The sequence below is a fragment of the Balaenoptera borealis genome (genome assembly GCF_965194805.1).
Source record: "Balaenoptera borealis genome assembly, chromosome: 1".
NCBI lineage: Eukaryota > Metazoa > Chordata > Mammalia > Artiodactyla > Balaenopteridae > Balaenoptera > Balaenoptera borealis.
The window spans coordinates 186,684,258-186,699,944 of NC_138860.1; the positions used below are offsets into that span (position 1 = coordinate 186,684,258).

General features: G+C 42.8%; 1 protein-coding gene across 2 annotated transcripts in view; it reads right to left on the minus strand.

Moving 5' to 3' along the window:
- Positions 1–1,764: 1,764 nt before the first annotated feature.
- NMNAT1 (nicotinamide nucleotide adenylyltransferase 1) overlaps positions 1,765–15,687 on the minus strand; it is a 28,411-nt gene continuing 14,488 nt past the window's right edge. For both annotated transcript variants that reach the window (XM_082353105.1, XM_082353104.1), the window contains 4 exons: positions 10,784–10,954; positions 8,497–8,680; positions 6,691–6,836; positions 1,765–5,967 (listed from right to left, as the gene is read on the minus strand). In XM_082353105.1, coding sequence (XP_082209231.1) covers positions 5,567–5,967; positions 6,691–6,836; positions 8,497–8,680; positions 10,784–10,898 — 846 coding nt within the window. In that variant the 5' untranslated portion in view covers positions 10,899–10,954 and the 3' untranslated portion in view covers positions 1,765–5,566. The remainder of the gene's footprint in view (positions 5,968–6,690; positions 6,837–8,496; positions 8,681–10,783; positions 10,955–15,687) is intronic.

Genomic DNA, 15,687 nt, shown 5'->3' on the forward strand with positions numbered 1-15,687 from the left:
CTTTCCTCTGACTGGGCATTCATTGCCCCAGTTCCAAGGAAATGCTAACACTGGGCGAGTTCAACTTAGTCCATCCGTATGGATTGAACACATCAGACATCACCATCAGACTACCATACTGTTGAAAGTTTTATTTTTTTGTACTTATCTACTTTGGGTGGATGCAAATTTCAAGATTTGGCTAAAACCTCATTCTTTGAAAAGTAATACATTACACGAGGAGTAAAGAGGTTAAGGGCACAGGTTCTGAAGACAAACTGCCCGTTCAAGCTTCAGTTTTGCCATTTACACCAGTCACCTAATTGTGCCCATTTCCCTTATGATATAAGGCACATGTTAGCACATGCCGGGCACAATTATTAAGTGCTCAATAAGTGCTGACATTATTAAGTTCAAACAGCACCACTGGTGAACTAGGTACAGATTTTAGAGATGGATACTGTCTACGCGTTCTCATAGTTAGCTGGATGCTATGGTGAACATCTTAGACCAAGAGGCCTTTGGGAGCAATTATGAGAATGGTGGAGGAATGGATGTCCCGTGGCACCCAGAAATAAATGTTAAAGGAGCCCATTTCATAATATAGCAACTTCTGGGCCCCCAGAGAGGTGACCTGGAGAGGGTAGGGTAAGGGTGACAGCAGCCCCACCACTGCTATGCATGCTGACCCTGGGGGGAGGCTTCCTTCTACCCTGTAGTGAGATACTCAGGGGGGCAGAAAAAGAAAGAGCATCCTTTGACGCAGGAGATGAAGCTAAATCACCCCCTTGGCTCAATCGGACTAGGCATTCAGTGCCCCAGTTCCAAGGAACTGCCAACAAGTGCTGTTCACAGTTGTCCATTAACCAGGCAAACAACAACACAAATCTCCCCATATGCTGTAGGCTCAACTGAATGAAGCTGCAGTAAAGGACTTCTACTGAACGTTCTTCTGCTGCTTCAAATTTGACAATGTAAGAGGTAAGGGAGTACAACACATAAAAAACACCAGCATCAAACAAAACACCAGCTCTACACATTTCCTAAACTCTTAAATTCACATTACAAGAGCCAAGTATGAAAAAGGTATGGTAGGGAACAAACAATGGCATTTTTTCCCTCTTCCTCAACAGAAGCCACAAGAGTTACTGATATTTATTCCCTTGTGAAATTCATTGTCCTATTTCATTCTCCAAAGAGGAAGTTCTGTCCTTAAGGATGCCCTCAACTACGTTATTACTTTGTGGCATTAGCAGCATCCTGATACTGGGACAAAAAGGCAAGCAGCTCCTTCCACGTACAAAGTTGTTGATCCACAAATAGCACAACAACAGGATCATTTCACTGTTACCAGGTCTCCTGGGAGGGTCCCCACATGCCTTACCCAGTAGGCCCTGAGGTCAATATACTCACAGCTAAGCAGACTGTGGGCACTTCTAGGCAGGAAGGCATCAAAGTAGAAAAGAAGTTTCTAGCACTGGAAACTTCCTGCAGTTCACACACAGTTCATATAAACTAAGTGTAGTTTTCCAGGAGAAGAAATCAAAGTTAAATTTTGATAACTTCATCTGTTTCTAGATTGTTATTTTTCAGTACTGCTACAATTCTTAAACTCCAAAAAGCTGAGGAGCGGAAGAATGAGCCTCGTCTCTACAATCTGAGATTATAACCTTTCATTCGTTCAGCAGATAAGAGACTGAAGCTATTGGGTGCCAGGCTTTGCGCTCCTCCGTCTTTGAGAAGTCGGCCCGTTGACTTTATAAGAATAAGTCACGAGTTGTAGAATTTACATTTGCCAACTTTATTTAACATTTTCCTTTTTTAAATGGTGGCTTCAGATCTGACTAGCCAACTGCACAGGTGTAAGTACATTATTTTCTTCTGCAGAGGTATAAATCCTTTAGAGTGGTGTAGGTATGAAATGTAAATTATTAGATGTAGGTATGTAAAGGTAAATTATTCTACTTTCTTCTTTTAAAATTATTATTATTACTATTTTGGGGGGCTGCGTCGGGTCTTTGTTGCTGCGCGCGGGCTTTCTCTAGTTGTGGCGAGTGGGGGCTACTCTTCACTGACGTGCGCGGGCTTCTCACTGCGGTGGCTTCTCTTGTTGCGGAGGACGGGCTCTAGGGCACACGGGCTTCAATAGTTGTGGCACGAGGGCTCAGTAGTTGTGGCGCACGGGCTTAGCTGCTCCGCGGCATGTGGGATCTTCCCAGACCAGGGCTCGAACCCGTGTCCCCTGCACTGGCAGGTGGATTCTTAACCACTGTGCCACCAGGGAAATCCCTATTCTACTTTCATTAGAAATTTAACTTTAGTCCTCTTTCTATCACAGAGTGATTTTCATGAACCATAAAACTATTCTAGAAAAAGCTATTTCTGGTCTTTTTGCTTTATTAATTGGTAAAACTTCCAAAAAATTTTAATCAGTAGCAAACCATATAACAAGTTTGTGTTTTTAACATAACGTTATGACTTCAATTAATATTTGAGTGTTCTAGTTTGGGTAAAGTTCCTACAAAAGGACAAGAAGAGAAAAAGTATAAGAAAACAGACTCTTTTTCTGCTTAAATCCACAAATGGCAGGTTCACAGTGGACTGGAATAGAAACAGCAGGGGTCTTCAGAAACTCGAGAGTTTTAGATTGAGGCTGTGGAGATTTCTTCCACAAGCCATTCATCAGGAACCAAAATTCTGAGCTAAAGGAACTGCTGGGGGGCTTTCCTGGTGGTGCAGTGGTTGAGAATCTGCCTGCCAATGCAGGGTACATGGGTTCGAGCCCCGGTCCGGGAAGATCCTACATGCCACGGAGCAACTAAGCCCATGCAGCACAACTACTGAGCCTGTGCTCTAGAGCCTGTGTGCCGCAACTACTGAGCCTGCATGCCACAACTACTGAGCCCACGTACCACAACTACTGAAGCCTGCACGGCTAGAGCCCGTGCTCCGCAACAAGAGAAGCCACTGCAATGAGAAGCCCGCAAACCACAATGAAGAGTAGCCCCCGCTCGCTGCAACTAGAGAAAGCCCGTGCGCAGCAACAAAGACCCAACGCAGCCACAAAAAAAAAGAGGAACTGCTGGGCTGGTCCAGTGCGGCATTTCTCATGTCCTTTCACCATCTAATTAAGCTACCAGTAAAGTCTAAGAGCATTCACACCTCACAAAATCCTTGAGTGAGATCTCTCATTCTCTGTGGTTCTCTCTGTTTCAGGTAGCACGACATCCCTTCTATACAGAGATGGCAGATGGCCAGGGCTGGACCACGAGCCACAACAGGGCTGTGCTAAGAGAATCTGTGCATAACATGGGGAAGGCAGAGGCTCCCTGCCTCTCATGGGCATCAGAAACACCCGTGTACCTTTCTAAACATTCCAGGGCTCGGACCCCTCTCCCTGCCTCTAGAGGTGGGGCTTCAGGCAAGCGTGCCTAGCAAAGCTTCACTGGCCTTCTGATGTGTGCTGGAGAGAACCAACTACTGGCAGAGTTTCCGCCAGGACTTCACAGCCGGTATTTTGCACAGCTGGAGATCTGATCAGTGATGCATTTTACAAGATCACTATTTTAAGAATTCTTTGGCCACCCTGAGTGAGGGCTGCCCAGGAAGAAAGGCATGCATAAAATGTTCATTCCTTTCGTAACTAAAATTACGATCTTAAATGATCTCTTTACTTTTCATACTTTACTTCTCTTTCTGTGGTAAAGCCAGGATGTCTTTTCTGAATTCTTTTTGTAGTTAGTTTGATTGAATGTTCTTCTACAATTAGTTCTGCTACTAATCTCTTGTTTTAAAGAGGGGACTTCCCTGGTGGCGCAGTGGTTAAGAATCCGCCTACCGAGGAAAGTCGAGGAGATCAGAGCAAGACCACTATGAAACAGACTACACGACGGGTGGCGAGTCCTGCGATGAGCTGCAGGAGGACTGATCAGGGAATATCCACCCATCACTTCAGATCAACAAAGACAACTCTGCAAGAGGAATTTTGACACTGGCCTGCAGGAATACAAGAGCTTACAAGCAGAACTTGATGAGATCAATAAAGAACTCTCTCGTCTGGATAAAGAACTGGATGACTATAGAGAAGAAAGTGAAGAGTACATGGCTGCTGCTGCTGAACACAATAGACTGAAACAAGTTAAGGGATCTGCAGATTACAAAAGTAAGAGGAATTACGGCAAGCAGTTGAAGAGCAAATTGTCACACATTAAGAAGATGGCTGGAGATTATGATTGACGGCAAACATAGACAGCAGATGCCACATTGTTAGGTTAAGAAGCATCTGACTGACATCTCTGCAATGTTATCAGGTGTCAGAATGACTTTGGACTCTAACCTGGGAGGCCAAATCTTTGTGATCATTACAGAGTTTTAGTAGTTTTAATATCATCAGTATTGAAGCATTTTATAAATAGCTTTTGATAATCAACTGGGCTGAACACTCCAAGTAAGGATTTTATGCTTTAAACATTGGTTCTTGTATTAAGAACTTTTGTTTGAGGTTTTTAAACCTTTAAGGAAGGTCCTGGAGTAGACTGTGCTGTGAACTTTCACACCCTAAGCAATCAGGTCTTAATACCTAAGTATGCTCATTGGGTCTTGTAGGGGATAGTTTAATTCTCCCAGAATTCTCCCTTCAGATAAGTGTTACTTATAATCATTTATTTTCAGATAAGGTAACTGGGGCCCCGCAATAAAGTCTCTGAAGTGAAACTGCTTGTTGCCTAGCTTGCAGTTTTGGTTAAGTCTGTTTTATGACTCCATTGATAAAGTCCCTGGCCTTTTCCTATTTTAGCTACTATGGATACTGAGTCCTACCAGTCTCCCTATTGATTTTTCTCTGTGTATAAATGCTTAAGAGCTTTTTATTTCATGTTATCCTGGTAATAAAGATCAGGTAAAACTTTTTTATAAAAAAAAAAAAAAAAAAAAAGAATCCGCCTACCAATGCAGGGGACACGGGTTCGAGCCCTGGCCCGGGAAGATCCCACATGCCGCAGAGCAACTAAGCCCGTGCACCACAACTACTGAAGCCTACGCTCTAGAGCCCGCGAGCCACAACTACTGAAGCCCACGTGCCACAACTACTGAAGCCCGCGCGCCTAGAGCCCCTGCTCTGCAGCAAGAGAAGCCACCGCAATGAGAAGCCTGTGTACCGCAACAAAGAGTAGGCCTGGCTCGATGCAGCTAGAGAAAGCCCGCGCACAGCAACGAAGACACAACGCAGCCAAAACGCAGCCGAAGATAAATAAATAAAATAAATTTATAAAAATAATAATAAAAAAATAAAGATAAAGGGATTTGTATATTGAATGTTCTTCTATGTTTTTCTACAATTAGCTCTGCTACTAATCTCTTGTTTTAAAGATAAAGGGATTTGTATATTCCAAAAAAAAAAAATTGAAATCATTCATCTTAGTAACTTCTGATAAAAAGATAAACCTGATTTTAAATTATTACTGATTTTAACCAACCTTTTAAACTTTAATTTATTAAAGAGGATCACAATTCCTTCCCCCATTTACTAACACCCACACTGTTTCAAATTCCCAAAAGGGAAGTCCACAATACCATGCTGGAGAATTTCTTATGTGTCAGCTTCTGCAATTTTTCTCTGCAAAGGAGCTAGGATCACCCCAACATTCCTCTCCTCACTCTCGGAGCTATACAAACTATGCTTCTCAATATATTCCTGGACAAGGTCTGGTACCAAGTAGCGAATGCTCTGTCCCCTTCTGAGGGCTCGCCGGATCTTTGTGGATGAGATGTCATTGGTGATCCATTCATTCACCAGGTGAATGTTGTTCTGGTGTTTCCACAGCACGTCGGATTCATAGATGAATTTCTGAGCATCATTTCCAGCCCGAGTAACACATATAAGCCCATAGTCTCCCACGATTTTGGTGATATCCTCACCCTTCCACAGATTGGGCACACCAAAAGACTCCAAGAAATCTGCTCCACACAGCAACTTCACCTTTGGCACACCTGGGAAGAAGAAGAAAACAGAGCTTCAGGGTTTGCCTTTTTTTTTAAAAAAAAAATTGATTTATTTATTTGGTTGTGTTGGGTCTTAGTTGTGGCAGGTGGGCTCCTTAGCTGCAGCTTGCAGGATCCTTCATTGTGGCATCCAAACTCTTAGTTGCGGCATGCATCTGGGGTCTAGTTCCCGGACCAGGGATCGAACCCAGGTCCCCTGCATTAGGAGTGCGGAGTCTTAACCACTGCGCCACCAAGGAAGTCCCAGGGTTTGCCTTTTTAATAACTCCCTGCATCAAAATGAATGTGTATGTGTGTTCTTCTGGCTAGAGGGGTCATAGTTTCTAACAGATTCAGATTCTCTAAAAAGAGATCCAGGATCCCTCAAAAGTTAAGGTCTACCTCCTGCAGGAGAAATGAGCTCAGGGTGCCTCTCACTCTCCCTTCCTCCCATCATAAAACTAACAAGGGGTGGGGAGTTCCCTGGTGGCCTGGTGGTTAGGATTCTGGGCTTCCACTGCCATGGCCTGAGTTCAATCCCTGGTCGGGGAACTGAGATCCTGCAAGCTGTGCAGTGCAGCCAAAGGGAAAAAAAAAAAGAAAAGAATACTAACAAGGGGCATTTTCCAGGCACCCACACATACTGAATATGAAAGTAAAATACAAAGGGGGCTTGCTCAGCCCTAGAGTCTTATCAGCTATCATTGGTAAGTCCTGGCAAAACACACAGACCTTTTGTTTTTGTTTGCTCTAGTGATTTCTTTTGACTAAAATCTTGTCTTTGTTCAGCCCACTTCCGCTTCCGTCCAGGTCTTCCCAGTACAGGTGAGTTCTGCTGGTGATCACAGCTACTGGCCTCCAGCTTCTCTTGATGGTGTCTATAAAGCAACAAAGCAATAGAACATTTCTCTTTCTCACAATGCTCAACTGAAACGTCATCCCTCTGGAGATGCCTAAGAGCCTCTGACGCAATGTTAAAGGTTGGGAGCTATTAAACACATTTAACCACAGGTACAGACAATGCCCAACTACTCAGAATGGATGCCTTCGAATACATAGTCTGCTGGGTCAGAACGGATGCTGGCCAGGATATGGCAGCCCTGGACTCTGGCTGTCAAAAATGGAAAGCAAGGAAAATCCTGGGAGCACAGCAAATGGTAGCTATTACTATTCTAAGCTGTATGTGTCTGTGCCATAAAAACAAGCGTTAACATTGATTACAGAAAGTAAGTCCCCTAAATACCAATGAGGTCCGTTCCGAGAGCACGTTCATAAGTCCAACAAAGTTGGACTTTGTTGTTCGTAAGTCCAACAAAGTTAGCCTAGGTACCCAACTAACACAATCGGCTATATAGTACTGTACTGTAATAGGTTTATAATACTTTTCACACAAATAATACATAAAAAACAAACAAGTAGGGCTTCCCTGGTGGCACAGTGGTTGAGAATCTGCCTGCCAGTGCAGGGGACACGGGTTTGAGCCCTGGTCTGGGAAGATCCTGCGTGCCGCGGAGCAACTAGGCCCGTGAGCCACAACTACTGAGCCTGCGCGTCTGGAGCCTGTGCTCCGCAACAAGAGAGGGCGCAACAGTGAGAGGCCCGCGCAACGAGATGAAGAGTGGCCCCCGCTCGCCACTACTAGAGAAAGCCCTCGCACAGAAACGAAGACCCAACACACCCAAAAACAAATAAATAAATTAATTAATTAATTTTTAAAAATTCCTATAAAAAATATTAAACAAACAAACAAAAAAAACAAACAAGTATATACTGGACCCTGACAAGTAATCTCTTACCATGTCAGCGTGGTGGTCAGACCCTATAGACTGGGACAGTTCAAGAGCAGCATCGTTGGCAGAAGCAGGAACAGTTTCCTGAACTCCAACTGCAGCTAAGGAGGCATGACCTTGAAACAAGCCACCACTTCTACTCTTCCAGCCCTTTCCACATTTCTGCATGAGCACCTAAAATCCCTTTCTGCTTAAAATGCTCAGAGTGGTTTCTATTTCCTATCGTAACCCTAACTGATATGGTTAGAACCAGAAGGTTCAAACTCTAAGAATAGACATTAGACAGGTTTTTCCGAAAGTCCTGGTGTTCTATACTCAAGAGAACATTCAGTAATCATTAGATGTTACTCACTCTGGTTTCTGAACCCTTAAACTGGAGCTGTTTCAGAGTTCTGAGCACGGCGATTTGTGACAACCCCCATATGCTGTCAGGGAAGCAGCTCCCAAAACCAGCTCTCTCTGTGATCAAGCATCACGGCTTCTCTTCCTTAAATTACCAGCCTCTCTCTTTTATACTTAAGAAGACTGACCACAGTAACATCATCTTACAACTTTACCTTTCTCACTTGGGGCATAAGACAGGCCAGGTGTGCTTCCTCTATTCTTTAACAGGGATATACAGTTAACAAGCGTGCAAACATCTCAAAACACAGTGACAGCCATAAAGGCTGAGCACCACCCACGCCTTATTACCGTGTGATAACCTCACACAGGAATGGCACGGCAGAGCTGACTGCACCATGAATACCTTAGCACCGTGGCAGTCTCTATCCAATCCTGTTGAAGACTTTCCCATGTATCAACTTCCAACCATTTTGAGTTCTTGGTGGCGAGTTGTGCCATGATAACTCGGTGATGGGCAGAGATGAGTCCTTTCTTCTTATATGCATCGCCGACGGGAGAAATTATGCCTTTGATAACTTCATATTTTCCTGGGTAAAGAATTAGATTTGATATGAGGTATTATAACAAATCAGATTTTATGCACAGGAAATATCATCAATATGGTTTCATAATCACAGATTTCCCCCCCTCCTCCTTTTTTCACAGGGATTCAGGTTTATTTATTTATTTTTAATTGTGGTAAAATATACATAAAATTTACCATTTAAGCTATTTTAAGTGTACAGTACTGTGACATGTTGTACGACCATCACCACCGTCCATCTCCAGAACTCTTCCAACTTCCCCAAGTGAAATTTTTGTACCCATCAAACACTGACTCCCCATTCCTCAGCAGTTTAAATTTTTTTTTTTTTCTTTTAGCAGTTTAAATTTTGATTGATATTGCCAAACCGCCTTGTAAAAAGCCTTTATCTATTTGTATACGCAAGAGCCCATTCCTTCCCAACACCTGATATTTGACATTATCAAGTTTAAAAACTTGTGTCAATGTGATGGGTAGAATATATCTCATTTTTTATTTTAGTTCCCTGATTATTAGTGAGTTTGGACACCCATCCACCTATCAGCACACAGCATGATCACTTATGTAACAAAACAAAATAAATCTGTGTGTATGTAGGGGAGAAAAAGTTTTCCTCGACCCTCTTAGGGTCCCTGGCGGGGTGTGAAACTGACAAAGATAGATTAACAGGAGAAAAGCATACAAATTTACTTAATGTAAGATTTATTATGCGACACGGGAGCCTTCATAAAGAAATGAAGACTCCAAGAAACAGTTAAACCTAAGTACAGTAAGTCCCCTACATATGAACCTTCGAGTTGCGAACTTTCAAAGATGCGAACATGTGTTCGCATGTCCAGTCACATAAGTTAGTTAACATGTCTGATGTACATTGTCATGTGCACCACATCCTCTACAAGTGGTTGTGCTTTTGTGTACTTTACTGTACAGTACTGTAAGGGTATAGTAGTATAGCATCTTTATTTATAGCTAGATTTGCAAGAGGACGACTTCACTGAACTCCTTGCTGTGCAACACAAGGAGCTTACTAATGAAGCTGTGATGGAATTGGAGGCCCAGAGAAAGGACAGAGAGAGAGGAGAGGAAGAAGTAACTGAAGAACTGAAGAGATTCACGACGCAGGAAATGGCAAGGGGATTTTCTTTATTTGAGGCGGCACTGTTAGTTTTTGAGGCACAGGACCTGAACATAGAACGGTACGTGAAGGTTGCGGCAGCCGTTCAGAATGCAATCCAGTGCTACCATGTCATCTATGATGAGAAAAAAAGAGCTACTACCCAGACATCACTGGATTGTTTTTTCAAGATGGTAGATGGAATTGAATCCAACAAGGAACCAAGGAACCAGAACCTGTGCCATCAATGTCAGGTGTGAGTGAAATTGCAGCTTGCTCTCCACCTCCTATTGCTGACCATCCTTCAGCTCTACCATCTCCCACCTCCTCTCCCTCCTTGAGTCAGTAACTCTTCTTGCCTGTTCACTTGATGCCAGCCCCTGTATACCAGCTGTTGTACTGTACTACTGTACTTTTCAAGGTACTGTACTGTAAGATTAAAAATGTTTTATTTTTTGTGTTTGTTTGTTTTTTATGTATTATTTGTGTGAAAAGTATTATAAACCTATTACAGTACAGTACTATATAGCCGATTGTGCTAGTTGGGTACCTAGACTAACTCTGTTGAACTTACAAACAAATTGGACTTATGAACTCACTCTTGGAACGGAACTTGTTCTATATAGGGGACTTACTGTATTTTTATGCTAGGTTGGATGAAGGGTAGACAGTCATGGCGAAATATGATAGGGCAAAGAGTACAAGGTAAGTGTAGAAAACTCAGGGGAATTTAGCAAAGAATGTTTGTTTGAATTCCCTTTGTCTTCAGAGATAAGGATGCTCCTTTTCTCCCGGTTTAGGGAGAGCACCTCTCACATGAACATTTTACGATCTGCTTCAGGGAAGAGGGGTGGAGGGAGGAGGTCAGAGTGACCTTCCTGCTTCTGCTGTTTTATCAAAGTCCTTCCGCTTAAACTATCCAATAAGCCAAAGTGCTGTATTGTAGGGTAGTGCATCCTGAACCCCATCATTGCTTTTTGTTACTGTTCCTACCTGTTCCATTCATGTAGTCCTTGGCCAGCTCAAACAGCCTGAGGTGCATATTGGTGATAGGATTAAAGGAACCACAAGCAAGGAGAACCACTTCTGTCTTCTCTGAGTTTTCCATGCTGAGAATTTGAAGTTGTCTATCTAAATGGAAAACTCTGACACCTCTCTTACTGTCTACAAAGGAAAAAGAAAGTAAGTTAAGTTACAGGTCTTCTGATGTCTTTCCATGTTCTCATTCCAAATATGTGGAATAAATAGTTGGCTTCAGTGACTGTGCTGGGTGAATTGCAAAAATGGCCCCTTTTCTCCACCCTTCCTTTTCAATGTGAATTTGCAGCTCTTACCATAAAGGGATGGAACCTCCTTCGCACCCTTTGTGACTTGCTTTGGCCCAAAAAATGTGGCACGTGGGAAAGTGTTCCCATTCTGAGCCTAGGCCTTCGAGGTGTTGTACACTCCCACTCTCTTTTGGACTCCTGCTCCTGACGTGAAAACAAACCCAGACTAGCCTGCTGGAGGATGACAGAACTTGCAGGACAGAGCTCCTGCTGACAGACAGCTAACCGTCAGCTATGTGGTTGAGGCCATCCTAGACCATCCAAACCCCAGACAATCTGCTTAGATGCACGAGCAAGTCCAGGTGAGATCAGCTGAGCCTGGATCAGATCAGTGAACCCACAAGCTGAGCTTAGACTCATGAGCAAAGCGAATGTGTGTTTTGCGACTGCACTATTGTGGCCGTGGTTAACAGATACAATGACATTATCACCCACCAAATATAACTCCGCAACACCCATCCTTCAAAACCGTATTTTGCCTCTTAGTCAACATGGTCATATTATCACTTTCAACTGAATAACAGTTTACAACAGACAAACTCTTTTTCATATCAGTTATTCCATTTGATCCTTCTATAACCCTAATGAACTAATGCAAGGCAACTGATTTTAAAATTTTATTAAAAATTTTTTATTAGGGCTTCCCTGGTGGCGCAGTGGTTAAGAATCCGCCTGCCAATGCAGGTTCGAGCCATGGTCTGGGAGGATCCCACATGCCGCGGAGCAACTAAGCCCGTGCGCCACAACTACTGAGTCTGCGCTCTAGAGCCCGTGAGCCACAACTACTGAACCTGTGTGCCGCAACTACTGAAGTCCACGTACCTAGAGCCCACGAGCCACAACTACTGAGCCCGCATGCCGCAACTACTGAAGCGCACGCGCCTAGAGCCCGTGCTCCGCAACAAGAGAAGCCACCACAATGAGAAGCCCGTGCACCCCAACTAAGAGTAGCCCCCGCTCACTGCAACGATAGAAAGCCCGTGGGCAGCAACGAAGACCCAATGCAGCCAAAAAATAAATTAATTAAATAAATTTAAAAAAAATTTTTTTAATTAAACAAACTCACATATATAGATTTAAAATCATAGGGTGACAAAAGGCCCATAATGGAAGCAACAGTCATTGCCCATATCTCACCCACCAACCCCTCCAACCAAATCCCTAAGAGGTGACCACTTTTAACTTTTTCAGCTATTTCTTCTGGTCGAATCTATTGTAATTCTATATTATGTGCTTATAATGTTATTTCTTAATTTATCCAAAGAGTGTCTGTTTACTTTCTCTCATGATCAAAGAAGATTAGCTCATACACCCCCATTACCCTCAGGCTATACATCTGGGAAGTTTGGGAGAGAATTGTGAGGGTGTATGAGAGTTAATCCTCATAGATTATGCATAGGCGGGAAGAGAGAGAAACAATCTCTAGTCTATGTTGAAAATCACCTTCTCCCACAATTCTTTTTTTTTTTTTTTTTTTTTTAAAGATTTATTTATTGACTGATTGATTGCTATGTTGGGTCTTCGTTTCTGTGCAAGGGCTTTCTCTAGTTGTGGCAAGCGGGGGCCACTCTTCATCGCGGTGCGCGGGCCTCTCACCATCGCGGCCTCTCTTGTTGCGGAGCACAGGCTCCAGACGCGCAGGCTCAGTAGTTGTGGCTCACGGGCCCAGTTGCTCCGCGGCATGTGGGATCTTCCCAGACCAGGGCTCGAACCCGTGTCCCCTGCATTAGCAGGCAGATTCTCAACCACTGCGCCACCAGGGAAGCCCTCTCCCACAATTCTGAAGGCATTGCTTCTAGACTTCAGTGCTAACAGTGAGAAATCCAAAGTCACTTCCAGTAATTCTGATCCTTTTAATGTGGCTTATATTATTTCTCCCTTGAAGCTTACGAGAACTCTGTCCACAAATGTTCTGAAATTTTACAGTGATGTCCTCTAGTGTGGCTCTATTTTCATCTATTGTGCTGGGCCCTGAGCAGGCCCTTTCAATCTCAGAACTCATAACCTGCAGTTCTATAAAATGTCCTTGAGTTATTTCACGGATGATTTTCTACCTTCCATTTTCTCTGTTCTCTTTGGAAATGCCTGAGTGTTAGAGCTGAAGCACCAGGACTGGTCTTCCAATTTTCTTATCCTTTCTCTTCTCTTTTCCATCTCTTACCTTCACGCTCTAATTTCTAAATATCCTCAAATTCATCCTCCAATCCACCTATTGAGGTTTTCATTTCTGCTATTATACTCAGTTGTTTTTTTTTTTTTTTTTTGGCCACATCTCGAGGCTTTCAGTATCTTAGTTCCCCGACCAGGAATCGAACCTGGGCCGTCGGCAGTGAAAGTGCTGAGTCCTAACCACTGGATTGCCAGGGAATTCCCAATACTCAATTTTTTAGACCTTTGTCCTCTGAATGTTCCTTTTTATGGTATTCTGTTCTTGCTTCACCAATGCATTACGCTCTCTTATTTCTCTATCATATTAATGATATATTTTAAATTTCCTTCAAAGAGCTGATAGGAAGTTCTAAGTGGGTAGGTAGGGCTTTTGCACAGTGGGCTTCATTGTAGGGGAACTTGGCTGTATTACAGGTCTTTCTCCTGGGACTGGTCAGCGTCCACAAAAAAGTATCCTCCAACCTCCTGCCTATACAGCATAACAGTTACGAACCCCTGCTCTGAAATCAGGCTGTCCAGGTTCAAACCACAGCTCCAATACTTACATGAGCTGTATGACCTTGGGCAACCTAACCCTAGCCTAACCTTCCTTTTGCCCCAGTGTTTCTGTCTTAAAACAGAGAAAATAATATTACCTACCTCATGATTACTGTGAGAATTAAATGAGACAATACACATATGCTACATAAAGCTGCTTTTGGCAAGTAACGAACACACTATGAATACAGCAATTATTTATGCTGCATATCATGTTGCTGTAATTCAACTCTTTTTTTAAAAAAAAGTATTTATTTATTTATTTTTGTCTGCGTTGGGTCTTCATTGCTACGCGCGGGCTTTCTCTAGTTGCAGCGAGCGGGGGCTACTCTTCGTTGCGGTGCACGAGCTTCTCATTGCGGTGGCTTCTCTTGTTGCGGAGCACAGGCTCTGGGCGCTGAGGCTTCAGTAGTTGTGGCTCACGGCCTCTAGAGCACAGGCTCAGGAGTTGTGGCACACGGGCTTAGCTGCTCCATGGCATATGGGATCTTCCCGGACCAGGGATTGAACCCGTGTCCCCTTCATTGGCAGGTGGATTCTTAACCACTGCGCCAGCAGGAAAGTCCCTCAACTCTTTCTGATCTTCAAAACAAATCAATTTCAAATGGTTCAATCAACTATTATTACTCTACTGAATCTGTTTTTTCATGGAGGCTTTTTTCCTGAAATTCCTTCTTTAATCTGGGCTGAAAATCTCTAACCCATCTGTGCATCTGTCATTCTGAAATATGACATTTCATCTCTCTCCTAAGGGAGATCCCCTATTTCTTAGAACCATGTCATTGTCTTTCTTGTTTTACTTCTTAATTTTTCTGGAGCATATCCTCAAATAGCTTCATAATAAAGGGCAAATGGGAGATAAAATAAATCTGTCTTTATTCTTCCTTAACTGAGAGAATTCTAGGCTGGAATTTTCTTTTAAAATTATGAATGCATTCTTCATTGTTTTCTGGCACCGAACACTGCTGTTGAAAGTCTGGTGCTATTCTGATTCTTGTTCCTTTCCATGTAACCTGCTTTGTCTTTTTGGAAGATCTGAAGCATGTTCTTTTTATCCCCAATGCTCTGAAATGCCATAATGATGTGTCATAGTGGGGGTCTTTTTCATTCATTGTGCTGTGACTCAGTGAACCCATCTCTAACTCAAAGCACTCAGTTCTAATTATTTCTTTAATAAACACTCCCTATTAACTATCAATAAATAAAATACTTTCAGGAGTTCCCTGGATGCCAAATTGCTCAAAGTGTTTTGGGAACTTTTAGGGAATCACCTGCAGAGCTTGAAGTATTTTTATAATTAAAGTTGAAACATAACGAATGACAATAAAGAAACCAACATTTGGGAATTCCATGGCGGTCCAGTGCTTAGGACTCTGAGCTCTCACTGCCGAGGGTATGGGTTCAATCCCTGGTCAGGGAACTACGATCCCACAAGCCGCATGGCACGGCCAAAAAAAGAAAAAAGGAAACTAACATTTATATGATACTTTCTAACTTACAAACTACTTTTCATGCACATTATAATTTAATTCTCACCATAAAAGAACAAAAAATGGCCAAAGACATTTAGTTTGTTCCAAATAATAATCTATTGTTAGATATTTAGTTTTTCCAGTTAGTCGTCTATCATTGGTCATTTAGATTTATCTAATTTTTCACTATTACAAACATTTCGAAGAAATAATAAGTTGAGAATGAGTTGGAAATTAAGGCTATAAAACATCTCACTGTGTACCTGTCTTGCCAACACTCAAAAGACCTGTATCAGGACCATTTATTTGTAGCCCAATTGTGTTCAGACCCAATTGCTAGTTTGACCAACTTACTTTTGCTCAGATTTTATGCTCACATGAGACAAAGTTA